The 23176-nt window shown below is 34.2% G+C and overlaps 1 protein-coding gene across 1 annotated transcript; it reads right to left on the bottom strand.

Moving 5' to 3' along the window:
- Positions 1-4138: 4138 nt before the first annotated feature.
- Positions 4139-12982, bottom strand: LOC128244627 (putative tyrosinase-like protein tyr-3). The gene is made up of 8 exons (XM_052962642.1): positions 12838-12982; positions 12596-12720; positions 8266-8374; positions 7490-7590; positions 6964-7243; positions 6382-6569; positions 5509-5933; positions 4139-5012 (listed from the first exon to the last, which is right to left on the bottom strand). Exons 1-8 carry the CDS (start codon positions 12958-12960, stop codon positions 4900-4902), a joined length of 1464 nt encoding a protein of 487 aa, XP_052818602.1. The 5' UTR covers positions 12961-12982; the 3' UTR covers positions 4139-4899.
- Between the last annotated feature and the right edge of the window lie 10194 nt (positions 12983-23176).

A 23176-nucleotide genomic window follows, 5' to 3' on the forward strand; every position in this document is an offset into this window, starting at 1 on the left:
ACCTACATGACAAAATGCAATGTCAATAATGCCACTAAATAATTTATATTTTAATATCATTTGTATATTCGTGTTCGTGCTAAACTTGTATCGAATAAAATATTCATTAAATTATTTTCTTAAAAGGTTTTTGCAATAAATATTCAGTAAGTCTTATCATGTGCTCTTCATCGAATCCTGTATATTAAATATGTTTTTCAATTGATAAACAGCTGCCTTATTCGATTGGAAATTGAAATACAACTTATAGACTTATTTAAAAAAATGAAAAGTTTTGACATTTAAGAATTGTGTGTGTTTGTATCAAGGTTTTAAATGACGAAATTCAAAGGTAGGAAATACGCTTGCTCAGTCTAAGTTTCAACGTGCGATATCTGATTCTGGCGAATTCTATTTCTAAGTGTTTCATTTTTTTTTTCAAGTGTTTTACTAAAGATTATATCATCTAAATATGGTGTCGCGAATATCTCACAACCTCTCAGTACAGTGTTAACGAGGCGTTGAACTGCTTAGTTTTCCCTGAAAACTTCATCTACCCGGATTTGCCACAATCCGCTGCGGATGTCAAGTTCACTGTGTTTACTACAACCCCATAGCATTGTGGGGATTTCGAAAATACGCGGAAGTGGATACGCCTCATTTTTTTGTTTAGTCGTCGAAAATCTTGGCAAAATCTTAAATTGCCATCTGAAATTTTAACCAAAACAACTGGAAATGACCATGGAGAATATGATGATTCAATAATGTCTGCCTCTAACATTTTATTTATTGTTTTATTAAATACATTCCTATGTGTTATCGGTGTAGGATAAGGTATCAATATAATAGGTGGATGGTTTCCGGTGTCGATATTCACCTCAACCTCCTCTGTAGGAGTTAAGTCTTTGTCAGTTTTGTCAAATAAATCTTCTTCTTCTTTCAATTAAAGGTCTTAAAATATGTTCATGTGTTGGATTATATTTAATCTCGTTCCTATTTTTATTTGTTTTTGAACATGCCTCAGCTTGCTCTGTATATACAATATTTACTTTTTTAGTTGAACAACTTTGAGCTTTATCCTGGTACTTTTTCAATTTCATTTTGAGGCCTGTATTGTTTACAATATAAACATGAAATTTTCTCTCGTTTTCAAGGTCACTAAACTAACCGCTACAATGAGTCTCGGCTGATCATCTATACAGTCTGCCAACGGTTTTGAATCAATCATAATTGCCAGGTGGTAATAAAGCGTTATGCTTAATTTAACCATGCGTTGTGCCCGCAGTTTATGGTCTTATTGTTATCGATTGGCAGGTTCTAACTCATTAAGCAATATGAATGGCACTTTGTAAAGGAATAAACTCCTCATTTACCCTTTAAATCCTCGTATTAAACCTTTGGAAAAAGTCTTGTTAAAATACAATTTCGATTTATGTCTTTAACTACCGTAATATTCATGTTTAAGCTTCTGTTTTCCTATAATGAAAGTTAATAATGAAGACCCAAAAACCCGATGTGCTATGCCACTAACTGATTGTAAAAAAATGCTTTCGAAGTTTCGTTTGGGAGGATATTTGATCAAAAATTCGTTTGCTAATCAATGTTACTTTCCTTCCGGTACCAATTAAACTTGGAATCTTTCAGTGCATACCGAATTTTAATAAACAAGAGGTCGGATTTTCTTAAATGAAGTTGAAAGAACCTTTTTGTAAAAATTACTACCAGATTGTCCACTCTGAGAACGTTCATTTAGTTTAAATGAGTGGCTGTACAGTGACGCCGGAAGTGATTTGGCCAGTCACATAGCCAAAAACCGCGCTGAAATTTTTTCGGCGCTCCTATTGCGTCTGGGGAAATTGAATTGGTCTTGTTGCGAAGGTTTCTGCTGTTGAGATAACTTTTGCGTTACTGCTCCGACATTCCTACAGTATCTTGCCACGTGGTTCTTCTTACCACATTTAAAGCATTTTCGTTTCGTGGTCTACCTCCATTGGCTCATGAACTGTGTCGGCGTGAAACCCATATTGTTTCTCTGCACTGTGCTAGCGAAAACCGTTTTCGTAAGTTTTGTTCACTAGGGACGGTCGCTACCCCATCCAGCAGAGTTTACGGGTTTTCACTTATAATTTTGAATTTTATGCGGTCATTCTCTAGACCATCTACGATCTGACCTACAAGTACCCGCTCAATTGCCGCCATGCTGCCGCGTTCCCCCTCACAGGCATCCTTCGCCAGTCGAAGAAGCCGATGGGCTCAGATGGGCGTTGTCTAACGTCCCTGAATAATCTGAGAGCATATTTGGGGTCAACTACTTCCCGATAACGAATTCTCAATTCTCCTTTTAATGCTTCATATGAATTCGCAGGATTTGCCGTGAGATATCTCTGTGGGAACTCACACATCATTCCAGCTGACGCTTGAAACATGACATCTATAAACTCGGATAGTTTTCCCGATAATTTTGGGAGTGTATGTAGCGCAGACTGTGTGGACAAAGTTTCGGAAAGGGCTGTAATTCCCTGTGCACATAATTGAAACGGCGAAGGTGGCTGCGGTGCCTCCATAATTGAATATTTGTTTAATAAAACAAATCAAAAATCCCTAACACAGGTAAGCGGCCAATAAATGAAAAAGACTCGGACCTGTGTCGTGATAATAATAGCGTCCCCGTGGCTGCTATAACTTCCCTCCGTGGCTGCTTCAACAGTCTCATGGCTGATACGACGATTTCGTGGCTGCTACAACATTCTTGTGGCTTAAGATGTTTTTTAAGGGTCGACTCCTTGGAACTGGGTACCAATAATGATAGGTGTATGTGGCACTTTACTATTGTTCTTTTTAGTTTTTCCTCGCATAAATAAGGAACGCCTTTAGCGTTCTGATATATTTACATACATAAGTATGCACACATAACCATTAATCTAGTTCGATAATCGTATACTGGTAGTTTTAATATAAAAATGTTTGAAATAAAGAATTTGCTTTAATAACTTAAATATATTAGTTCGTAGTGTTCTAAAAACATTTCCAAATGTATTTAATAAGAACTTTCTTCAATATCTTTAACATTCAATCCCAATTCGTAATGTTCTTAAAATTTATAAGTCCGTTTAAAACGAAATAAAACAGTAAGATAACTATTTCTTCTCCAAGCTGTAGAGCTCGCAAAACCATGGCGTATAAGATATTGTTTTTTCCTCGAGCGCGCCGGGTCGCTCCCTTTTCTTTAATAGTCCCAGTGTTTTGGGTGTGGAGACAGGTTCGCCTGGGAGCTAGACAGTCTATCCAGGCTGATTTAATTTGCTTTTTAGGTCAAGTGCTTTAGTAAACATATTTCTACTTTTATAAGATGAATACTTTCGCTTGGTCACGTTTTGAAACCGCAACAGTGTCCTTGTGTGTGCACTCATGGCCAGATAGATTTTAATAGGCAAAATCAGCAGTGGCCATATAGTGTCACAAAGTTGTATATTTGACCATAAACGCTGAATTACTTCTAAGAAATACTAGCCATAATACAAACATCTATCTATATAGAAGCGATTCACGTCAACTGTGTTTATGCATAAACATTATAAGATCAGAGTATGGTACACAAATCAGATGGCTCGAGCAAGCTGCAGCTTTCATTTATGTAGTGTAATATTATTCAGAACTAATTAAGGAATGAATTGCGGGGTTGATGTCATTATCGGGGTATGAACGCAATTGGGTTGGTCAATGTGTGTGGAGTCTGAAGGACTCCGCGCGTACTTTGACCAACCCAATTGCGTTCATATCCCCGATAATGACATCAACCCCGCAATTCATTCCTTATATTTACACCAATAGTTCATTATTTCATTCAAGAATTGTTAAAAAAATACTTCATTTCATTTAAGAAAACCTTCCAGAAATCCGTTCTTACCCGTTCTATAAATAGAACGACCCGACTATAACCGGAAACATTTTTTTCAAATGACGTCACAATAACGCGGGAAAAGATCAACCACTTGAAATCACTTTAAAACGTAAAATTACCACAATTCTGGTACCAATATATTTAAAATATAATAAACTTACACTTTTAAAAATGTTGATCTATATTTTAAGAGACCTGCAGACACAATACAACCAATAACAAGATCAATAGCTTTCATGTATATTGATATGCAATGAATTACGATCCGAACATATCCAAAGATGTTGCATTCATCGATTGATGAACTCAATTGCCGAACGTTTTGGTACTGAGCTTGTTTATGTAGTTTATCACATAAGTATTGAAAACCAAATTTATATAAGCCCCTCCCTGTCAGTCAACATACACTCAAATGAAAAACAAATAACAAACAATAACTAAACATAGATTATTTTAAGTAAAAAGATAGCCAATGCAGCCGAGTTTCATCAGTTAGAATACTTTTATAGCAACCCAAAGGCGAATATCCAACGCACCTGGAGTATAGCGCTAAGCATACTGGACCAGCAATGTAACAAATAAACGCAACCGGCAGGTCGTTGTAGCTTTCAAAACTGACGGGCAACTCACCGACCCGTAGTTGATCCCTGGTGATGTGGCTTGTATTCCATGGTTGTTTCTGTTTCGCTCTTGCATATCTTCACACGCTATTCATACACTCGGCAGCTAATAGACTCGCGATTATTCATTACTGGCCATATGTTTCACATTCAGATCAAACGCCAAGGTTTATTAACAATCTGTATATTCAAATATTGAACGCAACAAGTAATTCGGCTGTTTGACCAGTTAATGACATCTTGGTTTACATCGGCATCACACAAATTTTAAAAGAATTAAACGTCCTCAGAGATAGAAGCATTTATAGGACTATGAAAGCAATTAAAAATGATATCCATTAATGTTAAGAAGCGCGAAAGGAAATTAAATATTGTAAAATATATCATAAAAGCAAGGAACTATTTGAGGGCGAGAATTACAGCAACAACAATGTAGTTCATCCCGATATATTCGCGTGAGGAACCAGATGTATCGCATGGGCACGTATTCTGATTCGGATCTGATGCATCAGCTGAAATGAAACCATTACAATGTATAAGTTCCAAACCATAAACATAAATAGAGCGCTGTCATTACGGCCCTTATTATGCATTTCATCAGCATTCTTGTCATTGTATTAAACACGTCTATAGGTATGGACACTTTAAAGATGTTGCATGTTTAATGAGAGCATTGACAATTAGAGAAGCCTGAGTAATGGCCTTATTCCATTGTTAAAATGTATATAAACTCTGATGTAAAAATACTGAACGTGCATTAAGCCATGCCAAGTTTACACGTTTGCATGACTTTTTCACTTTTATCAAGGTGAATAACTCGACATTTATTAAATTCATGGATATGACCCTCGCTACACTTGTGAGTTTTGTCTCTGGCAACAAGTGTTCCAAGTTTCATTTCAATATATGAAATAGTTGTTATGTGTTTACTTATAATACATCAGTTCACAATCGTAGTAAAAATGACAATTGTTCTTCATCATTATGGTTATGGTTACTATGAGGTACCTATGTAATCACTCAAGATTTGTCGGTTTTCTGCATCTGTGTTATTCCTATTACGACCGTCTCCTTGGAAACCAACGAGGACAAACTTTCCATTACACGTCTTACGCTGTAACGTAATCAGATTAGGTGTAGGTGTTAGGCCCTCTTCACAATCGGATATTTGTTTGCTCACACAAACTCCGTTCGGAAACCTGATGCTGTCGATATTTTTGTCGCAAAAAAGGTAGGGTGAGTTTCCGCACTCGGGACATTCTGGCTGGGGCTCGTAAGAGTAGTAATCTTTAGTCCAGTTGTTCCACATTCCGTCAATGTTTTTCAAGTATTCAAAAGCATGCATTGGATCAGCAGGTCCATGGCCAGAATGGTTGTTTTGAGCGAGGTTGGTAGCTGGGTAATCTGTTTCAGGATCTATGTTGCAATGAGACCTTGCAATAGAACAACGGTAAAAAATAGTGTGTAGTTGAAGAATTAATAATTAATTGCAATGTTTGTGTAGAAACCGTCCTACATAATGCTGGAATGTTATCTTGATATTGGTACACCCCTACTGTTCTTCGTGTGTTATACTGCAATGAATAGTGTTGATCATAAAAAAACACTGTAATGCATAAATGCGAGTGTTTATTTGGTGAACTATGCCTGTAAAAAGACGTACACAATAAAAAAGAGATATTATAAGATAATAGTCCAGGAATCATAATTTTGCTTAAAAATTGAAATACATCGTTAAATAATTTTGATTTAAAAAAATAATATAAACAGTTATGGCTTTGACAGTTACAACTTATGTTATTTAAAATTAATAGTAACAACCTTACGTTTAAGCTTTGGTGTTATTATATATTTATGTATATGTAAAACCATATTACTAACTGTTGTTGATTTTGTCGAAACTGTTCCCAGATATAATCAATAAAGGCATGGTGCATCCAGAACACTGGGTCGAACCCAGAATACCCAACGACTCCCATATCACCCCCAATCCAGTCGTGAACGCCATCATGAAGGACTTCCAAGTTAAAAGGGTTACTAAAATAGTCTTCTGTTCCTGTTGTTATCTCCTGACACAAAACAAAAAGCAATGGTCATTTTATATTAAATATAAATATGGTAAGGGTTCAACTCTTCAACGCTATTTAATTCGGCTCACTACTTTTTAGTTGTAGTCTTTCGTTAAGTAACAAGTAGACAAAACAGAATTCGTGTTGCTTGCATTGATGGCCAAGTCAAGTTTAAAAACATTTTCGAGAAAAATAGAATCGTTATCTGATTCCTTACAACAGTGTGCTATCTGAACTCAATAAAACAGATTATAGTATATTCATGAATAAATTGACATAACATTATATTTTAAAGTTGTTATTATAATGTTCATTGCCAATGACTTCAATATATCAGTAGGAATTTATTCGCTACAGCGCCTGAGGTCTACGCTCAATATCTTAAATCAATTACTTGATATTTGCAAAAATCCATCAGTCCTTTGATGTCAGCTTTGTGAATTAGTTTTGGTGGGCACTGGTTATCAGCATTTGCTATGTCTCGCTGAATTCCAATGTTATATCCTCCAAACCATCCTGCAAACGGCCCCGAGGATATTGGGCCATCACCATTTCCGAAAAAGCAATGCGACCACACAACAGATTGGTCAGGCGATGGGATGTAATAGTCCATAGTATAGTCCCAATAAGGCAAAGATACGTCGGGATTTATCTTTCTCATTTCTTCTTCAAATCTTAAAAACAATACGCATTGAGATTGTTAAAACCAAACAGTAATATAATGCAAACTACGGGGACCAGTATCAGGAAATATCTTAGGTCAACCTTTTCTTATATTACCAAGAAATATATAACAGTCTAGAAAATTCATGCATTCGAAATGCTTTTGACAACTAATCAAACTACTACTGCAGTTTCTACTGTTTGCAATATTACACAAAACTGTGACTAGTGTATTCAATGTATATGTCTACACTTACGCTGCCAAAAACACCCGGTGCCAAGGTAAGAAAGCCCTTCCTCTATGCTTCCACCGGATATTTTGACCATGCACCCTTCCAAATCGACCCAAGATTCCATTCTGGAACGCAAGCGCAACAAATAAACAATGCAACTTCAAGGTAAGCCTTTTTATACTCATCTTGTCATGAGACAAGCAACATCAAAACAAACCTAAAACAGATGGAGCAAACTTAAATCATTCTAAAACTGATCATAAAACAACTAAACAGCATGAATTAAAATGCCATTTGTATACGAACTCATTTATGTAGTTGTATATCAACCAAATTTTACTTACATTAAGATGTACTGTGTCTTCGAGCGTATTAAATGATATTTCATTAGGCCGACAATGTTTTCAAAACTTGATCAAATTGTTTGAATTACTTTTACAAGCAAACACCAAAAAGCAACTTAAAAGCAACACACTTAAAGATAATTTTGTATATTTAGCCTTAAATGATATACCTTTTAATAGCTATATTTTATTGGCGCATGGTACTTTCGGGTTTTAATACAATGTACTTTGTGGCCGTTTTTCTAATATTTTAACAATTAACCTGTTCGTGACAAATACAGAACTTATTGTCCTGTCTTGTTCCTGTAAAAATATTCAAGTATACATATACTTCCAGCTAGTACATATGAAAGCGTATACCTCATCAATATTTAATTGTACGTCTTTTCGAAGCTAGTTCAAATATACCTGAGCAATAGTAAATTGATACTGTTTATGCAAGCATAAAATTTTTACCTGATAAAGTACCCTAAACACATCAAACACGGCCTCTCTGTCCTGCCGTGATAGCGTTCGTATATCGGATCTCCGTCTAAATCCTGTTGGAGGTCCATGAAATCCATACCTTCAAAAGCGACAAGTGAACCATATATGATGTGTCAGGAAACATAATATTCAACTCAAATTTCATTTAAGAAAGAAACAGTACAAATTAGTTAATAGTTTGAATCTATCTGTGAGTTAAAAAAGAGTGCGTTGCTGTTAAAAGCGTTCCTTAATGTACATTGATCCTTAGAAAAGTTTCTAACTGTATGTCACAGAAAAGTTACAACCTTAAAGTACATGATATGGATGCATTAAATACATGGACTCAACAATTTATTTATTATAAGCTCCACTAAGCCTAGACAGGATTTTATCATTTTGAATTTGCGGACAAAGTCATCTGATTCTCCTACTATATAAAACAAGCACTAGCAGAAAACTGACAATTGTTGACAAAAAACAACAACAAACAAACAAATGTACTTTTCTAAAATAACTTTGGATATATCAGTTGTGCTGATATCATACATGTATCCAACACCTCATGGATCACTTTTTTTGGATCAAAAATCCGAGTTGGTGAAAGAAAACACTCTTTCAAGGTTTTAATAAAATATGAAATATTCCTATTGATTTGAACTACATACATAATCAAATTATATATTTAAAACAAATGCGTTGCATACATTACCATCCTTAGTTTTTTTTTATTTTGATATATTCTCTTATGTAGAAATGAGTTATATAATATACGTGTCCTTTTCAGTTCATGGTTGACCTGAATACACTATGCTTTTATTATTAAATTCAATTAAATTTAATTAAAAACAACTTTTCATTTCGTCTGGTTCACAACTTTCCGCTCAATTTATAACCGAATTTATAATTGAGTTTAAATAATTCACATTCCTGTCGTTTGCTTATCAATAAGGAGTAAGGATAGCGTTACCACACTGATATTATATGGTGACCTTCAAAAGGTAGTAATTTGGTTAATTGCATTCGCTTGTGAGTTAAAGTGTGTTTTACGACTCTGGTTAATGTAAATTTACTCAAAGTTGTTTTAGAAGAGTACGCGACGTACGTTCATTCACGTTAACAAAGAAGAAACTTATCTTTTAAACTAACATAAAAATGCATGGTGTAAATTTTAATAAAAACATAAAAAACACATATAATAAGATAACATAATTTACAATATTTTAAATAATTAAGATAATTAAAATTGTAAACATATTCAGATGAATTGTGTTTATTTTATGATATACATCTGTGATAAGGCAAACCATAGACAAAACATGACCAGAAAAAGGCATGAAAATCATCCGAAGAGGAATCCGATTTTAATACAGTAGCACTTTGTTGGACGATAACTAAATGGACGATAAAAATCTTGTGAAAGAAGTATTTGAGTAGTGACAGCCCAGACACAATAAAGTATTCTACGCTTTAACGAACGAAGAAAACATTTCAGTTAAACAAAATTATAATAGTTTTGCAGTTTTTTTTATAATTGTGGAACTACGCGCTAAATTCACACGAGCCAGCATTAACATATTACATTATAATAACATAAATACTAATGCAAGCCCCCCCCCCCCCCAAAAAAAAAAAAAAAAATAAATAAAATAAAAAATAATAAAATAAGATAAAAAATAAAATAAATAAATACAAATAGATATTAACAATAAAGATGAATTAAATTGAAAATAGTAATTTTATTTCCGGTTATAGGCTTAACCAAACTGTTGTATTACAAGTTTGTTTTGTTAAGCTGGACTGGTTATATGAGACATCGTATACGCAATGACCATATAAAATGCAAAATTGAAAGTAATCATGTTAAAATAAAAATAAAAATATATCAAATATTAGAACAACCAAAATACATTTCAATTTAACGTGTCATTATACGTTAAGGTTTCGTATTGTTGTGCCACCAGTAGTAGAAAACTAGGCTTAATGAAGGTGGTTTGTGTGATTTTCGTTCAATATTTCGGCGCCATATTATATCTGTGTCATGACATGGAGGCCATAACGACTTTATGGTCAACAACGACACGATTTCCACGCAACTTGTCATGAAGGTCATACATCCTTTTAGATACACACCGACACATTCCCGCCTGAACCATTTTAGTTGATTTGTTGCCCCGATACATTTAGCTTGGGTACTTATTTATCGAGAAACGGGTGACTGAACAAGAGATATTTTGTAAAATAGTACCTGCTATTTATCGTTAAACGCCATTCACTTATCAATACTTAACGCAACAGCTTGTATTAGCTGTGCTCTCTCTCTCTCTCTCTCTCTCTCTCTCTCTCTCTCTCACACACACACACATTAAAGGGTTGGGATTGATATTAATTATTTAAATAGAAGGTCTCATATTTCATGAACAAATTTCCGTTTCTATGACAGTGTATTAACAATTAATGATGAAGGAAACAGATAAACAAACAGACGCATCTGTTGTACGAAATGCGATATGTGTTAATAGAACAATTTGCATAAAGGGTAAATCATTATGTTATGGATTCACGGAGTCTCCTAGTGATCAATAGAAAACAAGCTTTAACTTGTATTTATTCGCACGGAATACATGGAAATTTCATATTATCCTGTGTTCAAGTAGCTTAATTATAGTTTTAACATTGTTCAAATTATATTGTATGGGCCGAATTCAGAGCCGTCACTCTCACTCACAATCCAACCACATTCACGTCAAGTGGTCACTTGATTGGTACAAGGGGAGTTACACTTAAGTGAAACTCGAGTGATCTGTTCGTATTCATACGCCTCGCTAACACTGCACTTCATCAAATGACCAATACAGTACAAATACATGTATGTATTCATGATCATATCGGATTATCTGTTTCACTATGGGGTTGTTTATATTGTATGTTTACATTATACATATGTTTACTTGAGATTTGAATACCCTATTGTTAGAAATGGCGACAAGCAAACGACGATAGGTATTACTTTGAAAAACTCCGAATCAAAGATTTATCACAAACAAAAAGCAAGCCAGCCCTAAAAATATTTCATGATTACGTCTTTTATCATCTAGAATGCAATGCTTTATATGTTTTACATCAATTATGCTATTATGTCGAACCATGACAGAGATGTGATTTAAGTAATTTATTGATTTTGTTAGGTGAAACAATGACGTCAACACTAAGGTAAAATATGTACAATGTTTTTGGGACATTGGTGAAATGTTAAAAGTTTATGTCTCATTGCCATATTAAAAGAAATCATCAGTTAAACGTGTCTGACCGGGCTTAGCCTGATGAGTTCTTATATAATAACAAAATCATTAAAATTATTTTTTCACATGCGATACCTTTCTTCAGTTCAAAATAGCCATCACGTATATTTTTGTATTACTTAAATGTCATATAAGATCCTTCTATATCTATTGACCAGAACAAATATCTTCCAAATGATTATGATCAAATTAAAAAAGGCCTAATTGGATATATTTTAGCAAGTCATACGTTTATTTTTTCATTTTGTATTGATAATGAAGATATTTTTAATACAAAAGTACATTTTCCATGTATATCTCAAAGGAAAAAACGTAGTATTTCGTCGTTATTTCTTTAAAAGAATATGATTGAACACGTTCGGAACTTTAAGTATTTAAACAGCAAATGACTTCAAGGAAATGTATCTTACAGGATATGACATCACAGTTTAAAAGAAAGCGTGTTTGTTGTAATTCCTACTGAATATCGTATCGCATTCTACGAATTACATATAAAAACTCAGATAATTTTATATATTTGGTTTAAATTTATTACGGGTACTATATTTTGGAAATGCATGTAGCGCAGGAATTGGTATAAGTTGCAGTACGAGTATTCTGCTCATCTGTAGAGCAGGTGAAGCATGTAAAATCTTGTCATCAAAAATTACAAAGATCTATTCACCTCGTTCAGGAAATATGAAAGTAGGTTTATCAAAGGCTTGCTTACTAACATAGTTCCTGATCTCGTCGAATATGTTGTTTTTTTTCATTGTATTACGACTAGCGATATATCATATATATATATATATATATATATATATATATATATATATATATATATATATATATATATATATATATATATATATATATATATATATATATATATACATGAATGTAATGCAACTCGGAATATCGTGTTTTTATTTCAACTAAAATATAAAGTTTTCTAGATATAATTTTGTGTATTTAGCAATTTTTGTATGCTCCGCAAATCGTGTTTGTATTAAATTTGTTTTGTATAGAAATGTGCATACCTTGTATCTTCAAACTCGGTCTTGAAGAAGTTGTAATCCTCATCCGTTATAGAAGCCTCTAGGATTTTGTTGAAATGTGCTCGAAGACAAGCCTCTTCCGCTAACTGAGTGTCAACTTGTGCAAGCTGATAAATATGTATTTTTGCTTGTTATATTCCTCTAAAATTAATATCCACCATGAACAGACCAAAATAAAACATTATCAAGAAAAACATAATTATACTGAAAAAAAACACGCTTACATTTTTACTCCGGTCGAAACATTCCTGCACGTATTCTGGAAGTGTCAGAGTATGGCTGAAGTCAGCAGCAGAGGCACTTGAAACACATATAGACACGATGGTAGCAATAACAAGAACAGCCATCTTTCTCTTTGTTGGATATAAACTGACTATTATACGAATACCGCATGTTTTACCTTCAGAGCAGTTATCGATTAAAAGGACGCTCAGTGACGCGCGAATCGCGATATTTTAAACCTTGACTACCTGTTTTAATCATGATGTTAAAGGTATTGAATGAGATAAAGAATTTCATGGGCGATAGTCAAACGTTTAAATTTGTTAAATTGACGTTAACTTATACACAGGGTAAATCCTTGTATGAATTGTTAATGAGTTATGGCCAAGTTTCAGTGTTTCAATACCGGGCAGAACTTGTTGCATTTTTGAGACAGAGTTATGTTCGTAGCTGAATAATGTGGGTATCGTATTCACGCTTAATATGCTTGCAACAAGCAAAATGCGCTCAAAGTTGCAGATTTAATTCAATTTATGGACCTCCTGGCCAAATATTCACGGACGTTTTGGTTTTGAGTTTGAGACTGAAAACTTATTAAATCTATTTTGTTATAAAATATAATTCAGCAAATTATTGATCATGAAAATTATTTTCAAGTGATAACAGATGTACAATGAGCCATGTTTTATTATGCAAGACAATGTTTAAGAGAGAAAAAGTGTTAACTTTTAAAAATTAATACATTTCTTCTAAGCCTAAGACTATAACTCAGACTCAAGATATTGGTGAATATGGGAATTGGCCAGTTGTTATGATAAAGGGATTGTAGATGTCAAGCAATGTACTATGTTGATTTGGCATAGATAAGGAATTTGATTAAGAAATAAACAGATACTACAATGCATCACCCAGCATCTTACTGTTCTATAATTTAAGAAAAACAACATCAACTTTCCAGTTTGATATTCTTAAGGCACCTTTTTTCTTAAAGAACATTTTGTATTAATATTGTAATAAAAAAATGGCAAACCATTTTCAGTGGCCCCTTTATAACACATATTATCTACATTGAAATACAAAATGCCTGATGTGTAGCTAAAATACTTGGAGCTCGCAATTGTGATTGTTTTATCAAAGGCATTTTGTTTAGTTATTTCAAAGAGTATGTCAACTAATAATTATATTTTATTTTACAGTGTTTCTACCATTAGCTTCATACTTAATTTTGTACAGTCACGCAACGTAGTTTGCTCACTCTTTTTATGGCAATAAGATGTTAAGCACAGCCTATGAGTTTAGATAGAGACATCGTTGAATTTCACCGGTATATTATTACGTTCTATCTCATAAAGGGCTTAAAATTACAGGTTTGCCAACAATAGTTAACAAAACACAGCCGTTTTGATATTAATAAATGCGACCTATTGTAATTTACCCGAGCCCTTACATAAGAGGTAAGTTCATGTTTAGACAGTTTCAATGGTTAATTTGTAACCAGATATAGCTTGTCCTTATCAGCGTTATTAATTGAAGGATACTGACTCCATTTTAGAATTTCATTTCAAAGATAGTGACGAAGTGTCTGGTTCAGCACAAAATATGTATTTTGTAGAACCACCAGTACACTATTAAGCTCTGCCTTATGCTTTCATTCTAATGGAATAAAGTGATGGGATTGCCGACAGTAGTGTAGAACAAACTGCCATTTTGTAATTTAAAATATGAGTACGCTTTTTTTTTAAAGCAGCATGAAAATTATATGTTTCCTTTTACTTTCAGTTGTAATGCGTTTTACCCAGTTACATTTTCTCCTTTATCTGCATTAATAAGAGCACTGACTCCCTTTAATTATTTAATTGGCAAATGAATTTAACCGGCATTGACTGGTTCCTGGTTTCGTAAGCATACGATTAAAAAGACACGCTCATGAATCACAGAACTATTCATATCATTAGGTCACACTTCATACACTTGATGTCTTGGCTCATTGACACCAAAGGTTGTAGGTGTCTTCATTAACGAGATAGATAAAAGAGGCAGACATTTCTTGGTTTCATCATGCCTGTATTTATATACAGAAATCTTCTTGATAATGAAATAAAACGCCTAGCTTAAGAAGAAAGTTCCGGTAGTCTCGGTATGATTTAGACTCTTTTACTCATTATCTAAATGGTTGATGTAACATTGCAATAAACACTTCTGTATAAGTTAACAATATGATGATGGTTGTTGAACTATTTGTTGTTGATAAGCCTACTAGTACCCTTTACAAGATCTAATCCACACAACAGAAAAGGTACAGATTGTTTCTTAAAGTGATGTTTGTATGGCGTGTGCTTATCAAACAACTATAGAATAATTATACGATATTGTACAAATAAGAAATAAAGTGGTGAAGGAGTAAATTCCTTTTAATATACTGTTTGCGTTCCATGTTGAGTTTTATACAAGTATATCATGTAGTGTCTATTTAGACGCATAGGGCTACTGCAAGTGTATAGAGCATTATTAAAATATCGTTATCATTAACTGTTATAAACTTAGAACGGCTAGTAAAAAAGAGTCACGTATCACGTATACATTATTGATGTACTTTATGCAAAACATTTTAGCCAGAATGTTCTCGGAAAAACTCCCTTTTAGATTTCTTTAAACAAGAAAGTCTTGTCACATTGCCAGGATACTTTTGCTGTGATTGGAATATGTTATACACCGTTAGATAGTTTATATAATTGGCTAATGCCAATTATATGCCTTTTAATGACTCATGGTGTATAGCTTGATAACTGTATAGTGTAATAAACAGTAACTGTTTGAAAGATACCATTTCGCGTTTTCCGTGCCACATGGGTCACATGCACGGATGATTCCTAGGAAGGCATACATTGTACTCGGTCGAAATCCGATACGTAAAACACTGTACATAACAGGTTCTAATCAAACCTACATTGTCAGATTGATGACACAAAAAAGTGATCAACTGGTGTCATTAATTCATTGATAAAATGTCTGCTTATATAAAACGTATCAAAGAAGTGCATGTGAGTTGGTCAAGCATCTAACCTCAAATAACCCATATGATACATGCTCACATATTTAGAGCCCTTTGATGTTGTTACCTTCATATGTCTTGTCTCGCCGACTATTTTTCATCAATCTCAAGTCTTGTGAAATGAAAAAAAGTCTGGTTGTTTTGTTCAAGATATATATTTATCTCATCGCACTTTAACAAACGGTATCACAAGGTTCCATATCTAAAAAAAATCGATACCTCGATACCTTATAAAATATTTTATCATTCAGCAAAGCGGCATCATGAAGAATACATCGGTTCGATCGATATTCTTTTTCATATCATGGTTAATAATACATAAGCTGAATGCACGTGATCGTCTACGTAATGCCTCAATACTTAAGCATATGTCTTTCTTAAGATAATCTAAACAGAAGAATCGAGATTTATATTACCATGCATGTCAATACCTGTTGACCTTCGAGTAGTGTCTTTCCGACCTAAGTCACATGCACGTTATCCATTTTAACTGATCAGGCAACACAGCGTTAGTTATATATATAAGTTGAAGACTGCCATTTAGGACGTAAGAACGTTACCAATCTAAGTTTAGTAGTATTTCATTAAATAAAAGTTGAAGTCATACTATGCAAACAATTTAACACGCCTTAAGTACTTTCAATACTCAAATATCACGCATCTCAGATTACCGCAAACAAACCAAATATTTTATTTGGTCTCAGCACAAAACTACCTTGGCCGCGATTGTTGAGTCGGAGATAAAGTCTACCATACACCCATTTTTATTAAACAATTTATAATCGGAATTTCGATGAGTGTCCTAAGTTGGGTTTGGTTTCAAACAGGTGTTCAAAAATTTACATTGATTTTTATGTTGCAATAATAGTTCTGATAACCATATCAATCATGAACTATGATTCTAACAGAAAAAAGTAAAATAAGTTTACATACTGTTGTTTCTTTAAGTAATAAGCGATATTGATATCTAAATAGTATTAAGATTTTTAAAGTTATGATTTAAATATGAATTTTCTTATGAATAAGGCTTTAATTCCTGCTATTGTAATGATGAGAAGTCAGATCAACATGAAAAGGATTCTGGTTAGTTCTTAATGTTGTGCATCGTTATATGCACGGGTATAACAAAGGGAGTTCATTATCTTCGATGGTTTGGGTTGTAGGACCTGTGGGAGAAATGATTTTGATATAGCCTTACAGAAAACAGAACATTCCGTTTGACTTGCATTAATTACATAAGCCTCTTTAGATTAATGATATCAAACTGTTGATCAGTTACCAAAGTTAGTGCCTGCTTTAGGATAGTAAGTAAACCGTTTTATTATAACAATAACAATAAAATGCAGCGTTCCTATCATGCCTTTATTGCACGAATTTGAGAAATGAAATTATTTAATATAACAATCAAAATAATAAAAGCATTCTGCACAAATCAATGTGTTCTAAACATGGAATTTATTCGTTTGATGGTCTAAGGCTGAACCTGTGAGACGACTGTCATTGAAAATCGCAATATTATATACGATTTAAGAGACTCTTAATAACGGTGGTTAGTCTAGACCATCCCCGAATTATGGGTTATGCACCAGAATGTTCTAACGATGTGCATAAGCAACGAAGTGTACTTGAAATGATCTCAATGTATGCACAAGTCCGACTCGGGAGAAAAAGTCATGGCACAATACTTAAATGGAATTGTAGCCAATATATATGCAAAAAGCTACAGAAATATGCTCGGTAGCAAAAGGTTTAAACATAAACCCGGTTTAGTGGCAATGGGCAAACGCCAAAGACATAGAACACAAAATCACAAACAAGAAACATAGAACAGCACAAAACTCTACAAACAGCCTTCAGTGAAAGTAAACCAACCTTCAGTGAAAGTTTTCTTACACTGTACTACATTCTTCCAGTTTCGAAATATGTTCGTTTAGTAACATTATAAAATAAGATTTAAATCATACACATGTTTGTAGAAGTAAACAATTCTTCTACAAACGTGTCTATGATTTAAATCTTATTTTATAATGTTATCGGAAAGACATGCATAATTCATACTCGAATGTTTAATTAAGTTTTGAATTTTGTCGTTTCGGGGTTTTCATTCGTATTTCAGCGCATTTGGTCACATACATACAATTTCTAATATAATTGTTTGAAATGTACTTAGATTTTTATGTCCCAAATTAGAACTATTCGTTGTCGCTATTTTGCGCTTTAATAAATTATTATTTTAGTAAGCCGGTCTGGAGAGAAGTCTTGTAAAACGCAAGCAAAATAAAAGGAAAATATTGAACACTCGAAACATACTGAGGGGTGAATGCAAAAAGGTTCTAAGTGACATTAAATAATAAAACAGATAAAACCTTTTCGCTTTCACCCCCTCGATATACACATTGAACAATTTACCAGAAAGAAAACCTCATTCATCACTCTAAAACAATTCAAAACAAAACGGTTATTGAATGAGGACATAACCGCATGCTGCTTCAAGTAATATTAGAGTCACACCACGTTTTAAGATGGAATGTTATTCATTGGCCAACGGACCTTGATATTGAACAGCTAAGTGTGTGCACGCTCAGAGCGTTAACTGGATAAAAGTTAACAACAATTTAGATCATGGTGGTTATCGACAAGGGAACGAAAACCACTTCAATGTGAGGGAATATACTAGAAATAACTACTGAAAGTGCTGTGTTCCAAAAGACAAATCAGACTTTATCATATCGTTACATTATTTTATAGTCTGTGGCAATTAAAATAATATACTCTCTTGAAAGTTATCGTTATACTTGAGTTGTTTTAGGAGATGGATTAGTATCTATGATAATATTAATGTCATGTTTGCTATCATATTTTCAGCAATTCAAAACAGGATGTATATGCAATTCAATCCATTATGATGGGTGCAGTGAAGAGGAAATTATTAGTCTGTAAACCATTGCAAAATAATGTTGAAGGATTGCAAAATTAAAATTCGATGCAACGCTATTATGAACAAAAACGTAATATTTATTAATATATTTATATAAATTGAATTATTGACAAAGCGTTTTATCCTGTGGATGAGTGGGTTGCTAAGTAAATACTAATTGAACATCCTCCTATGTATTATTGTTGTTGTCCTTTCCTCTGGTCAAATTTTGGTAAAACAAATTTGGTCAGATATTTAGGCTAGTTGGTATATCCCTGTACTTTAAATAGAATCCACAAGATGGAAAACGCACTGTTGTTGTAAGCAAAGAACTCGTTAAAATGAAAAAAGTTACTTATTTGGATACCTCACCACTGTCTATTCACAAAATATAATGTGCGTATACAGAAAATTAGAAGTAGAAGTAACATTTCTTCCTTGTTGTACTACTTTGACATGTTATTTATTAGGGGTCTTGTATTACTCTTGTTTTGACGCCAAGATGCTCACATGTTCGCTATCAGTTGTTTCTGATAACTACATTAAGGGGTACATTTAAACATTGTTGTCATGGAATGATTATTATTGTGTTTTACAGACAGGCTGTGTAACGAGAAGGTTGATCTAGAGGCTCAGGGCATTCAACAAGGGGAGCTGGAGCTAGCCATCCACTACTACTCCGAAAGTGACACTCGTGTGTCTTGCGACTTCACTATGAGTGCCGGAAACGGCCGTCACATCATGTTCTACTTCACAGACCCCCTTCCTTGGCTTCCAAAACTTAACTTAGGGTGTGGACTGTGCGTGCACATAGCATTTTGACATCATTGGAAATTATGAAACTTTTTTTTACAGGTAAAGGGATGACATCGAAAAAAATACATGGATACATAACATAAAATGTTTCTTGGTAACATATGCAATTTTCATAAACACCTTCAAAATTATATATTTTTAGTCCTAAAGAAGCTTCGTGTTTGTAACTGAATTTCGTGATGAATTTACAGAGATCGAAAAAATAGAGGCAAAACAATAAAGTGCCAAATTAATTAAAATCTCATTTGGTCTTCATTAATGGTTCATGGTTCATTAATGGTGGAAATAAAAAGGGCTGTAATTGAACGTCAAAACCGCTCACTGATTTACGAAGCATCCTTTAATAATCGCAATAAAATTAGCTATTTTCTGTTGCGAATACTAGAATACCCTAACATTGATGGATTGAAACCCACCCCTATGCTCCCATAAGTATGAAACTCATTGTCATCTTTCAACGGCATTTTACTATCTTTAACTGACAGGAAATTATATGATCCATTGGAGGTTAAAATGTACCTGAGAGAAGAGATGGCTTATAATTGCTAGTAAGACTCTTATTAAAGGATTATTATAATTATGATAGTAGTTTGCGCCTTCTTAGAACCTTTTTACATATCTTGATCGTTGCTATAATTTCGATATCAATGTGACATCTATTTTGCAATTTAGTAACTGTTGACTAAATCATTATGTTCTTTAATATTATTATATATAAAGGATATACAAATTGTTGAATAGATAATGCAATTACATATCGCTGATGAACAATTAAGTAGATTGCCCCTCAGGACATACAAAATATATATTTTCCGCTTGTTAGAAATCACTTTTTTTCTGCTTCAAAACCCCTTTCCATGCATGAAATAGCCGAGTACTGTTTACAGATAGCTTCAATATTCTGTAGTATAATATAAGGAACATCTACTTATTCCGACGATAGGTCTGATGTTAAGATAGGTGTTCATTTGAGACGTATAAATGAAATTGGGTTATTTGATACAGTTTATTTAGTACCGACATTGACTAGAAGAACATCTCCTAATTCCGAGAATAGGCCTAATGTTAAGATAGGTGTTCATTTGAGACTTATAAATGATATTGGTTTATTTCATACAGTTTATTTAGTACCGACATTGACTAGAATGACCAATGACCTATGTTATGCCCCCTTCGAAGAAGAGAGATATATTGCTTTGCACATGTCGGTCGGTCGGTCCGTCGGTAGACCAAAGCTTGATCGAGTGACAACTCGTCAATTGCTGGACGTATGGTCATTTAACTTGACATGAAGGTTGGGCCTGACAAGTAGATTAGCCCTATTGATTTACGAGATCATCGGATCAAAGGTCAATGTCACAGTGACCTTTAATGGTCAAGGTTGTCAAAGCTTGTCCGAGTGATGAATCATCAATGCCTAGACCTATGGTCATCAAACTTACATGGAGGATTGGCTGGACAAGTGGATGACTCCTATTGATTTAATGGGTCAAAGGTGAAAGTCACATTGACCTTGAACGCTAAAAGTTTGTCCGAGTGATAACTCGAAAATGCCTGAACCAATGGCCCCCAAACTGGACTTGGGTGTTGGGCCTGACCAGTAGACGACCCCTTTGATTTAAGGGGCCATCAGGCTAAAGGTTAACAAAGCTTCTCTGAGTGATATCTCAACAAAGCCGACAAACTTGACATGGAGTCTGGGCATGACCAATTGATTTAAGGAAACCTTGGGTCAAAGGTCAATAATTGGATCACAGTGACCTTGAAAACAAAATGCTTTTCTGTGTGATAACTTGACAATGCCTGCACCAATGGCCATCAAACTGGACACTTTGGTTGGAGGTGACCAGTTGATGAACCCTATGGATATTGAAGTAATAGAGTCAAAGGTCAAGGTGTAATATTTACATTTTCCCTGCTGCTAAGACGAAACATTTTATCTGCAAATATCATTCATCATCTTAACATAATTAAAAACAGTACCTCCTATTCTCACACTTTGAATGGTCATTATCTTAAAATTGCTTAAAAGGCATCTAATGTCAATGACAAATCAGCTGTCATTTCCGTCCATGCATATTTCATTCAATTATCCAAATAATCCTGACAACATGGCACTTAGGGGGAACATAATGTTTGACAAACATAACTTGTTAATTCGATATCTTTAATATGACTACTAGACTCACGAAACAAAATGTTGACAAACCGCTCAAATTTTCCAGGCATGCAATTTAAGACCAGAAGTGAAAGAATTGAGGCCAAATTGAAATCGTAGCTAATTATTCATTCCAGGTATACGCCCATACATTTGTTCCCGGACGCAAGTGGATATAGGCACATAAGTGTACGCTACCACCGGAAACGCCCTGTCGTAAAGGTTCTATCGTAACCGAGGTTACGGCATCTGCATCTATGTGAAACTGGTCTTCACAACGTTCAAACTCGGCTGGTACACATTATTTTAAAATGCAACCAACGCACCAAAAATGTAACTCCTGTAAAAGTCATGTTCTCGTTTAGACAACGCGCCGCCTGCCTTGTATTTGATCAAGAGGGTATCTAGCGATCGAACATGTAATTTATGGCAATTGAGATGATTGCTCTGATGAAGTTCAGTAAATAAATTCATTAATTAATCGGCTTCTATTAAATCACTCTGGTCCTAGTATTTGATTTTGTCTGTTTTCTGTGTCTGTAGCGACGTCAAATATTTAGCAACATATATGTTGTGCATTCCCTAAGGACGTCATTTCTTATATTATCTAAATATCGAAATTACGTGTTGCCATTTGGGAACAGATATGGATTTGACAATGAAATTAAGTCACTATACTGAAGAACGATGTCGCTTTGTGAGAGGAGATAATTGTGACTAATGATATCAATTTGTCTAGCTAAAGCCGACAAGAAGTCGGTACTGGGACCTTTAATGGTGATGTCTGTTTGCTTAGAGGGAAGATTTGCAAAAGTCTGTGTTACATCATCAAACAAGCTTCCTAGTACGAAGACGTTTACAAAGAGTTTCTTTTATGGCAACTATTGTAAATTTTCATTGATATATCATACTTCGTTTCATATAGACATTTGTCAAATCTACTAAATAACAAAATAAAAACCACAGCTGAATTGAGAACACTAAAGACTGCCTTTTTGCAACAAAGAAGTTTTTTTTTCCAGTTTTCTCCTGAGTATTCTGTTGTATCTATTTAAACTATTTATCAATCATTTGTAAGCTGTTATTTTATTTTATTAAAGGAAATAAGGAACGACGCATTCTGACATTATAGGCTTCTGTCGCACAACTGAACGGAAGTGCAACAACGAGCTGAGCATTGCGCATGACATCGTGTACAATGACCGGAACCCATGCGGGGACCACTCTGACTGTCCTACGCTCCTTGAACATATATCCAGCTGGGCTTAAAGCGGCTTTGTGATCCTGGCTCTTCTGTGTGGCGGCATCGTCATCATCATTCTAACCGTGTGTCTCCAGCGAGCTGGCAACCAATACTATGATTTGGTAACCATCGTTTCCCATCGTTGTGTTTGTATG

Source organism: Mya arenaria, chromosome 8 (assembly GCF_026914265.1).
Source record: "Mya arenaria isolate MELC-2E11 chromosome 8, ASM2691426v1".
NCBI classification, from domain to species: Eukaryota; Metazoa; Mollusca; class Bivalvia; order Myida; family Myidae; genus Mya; species Mya arenaria.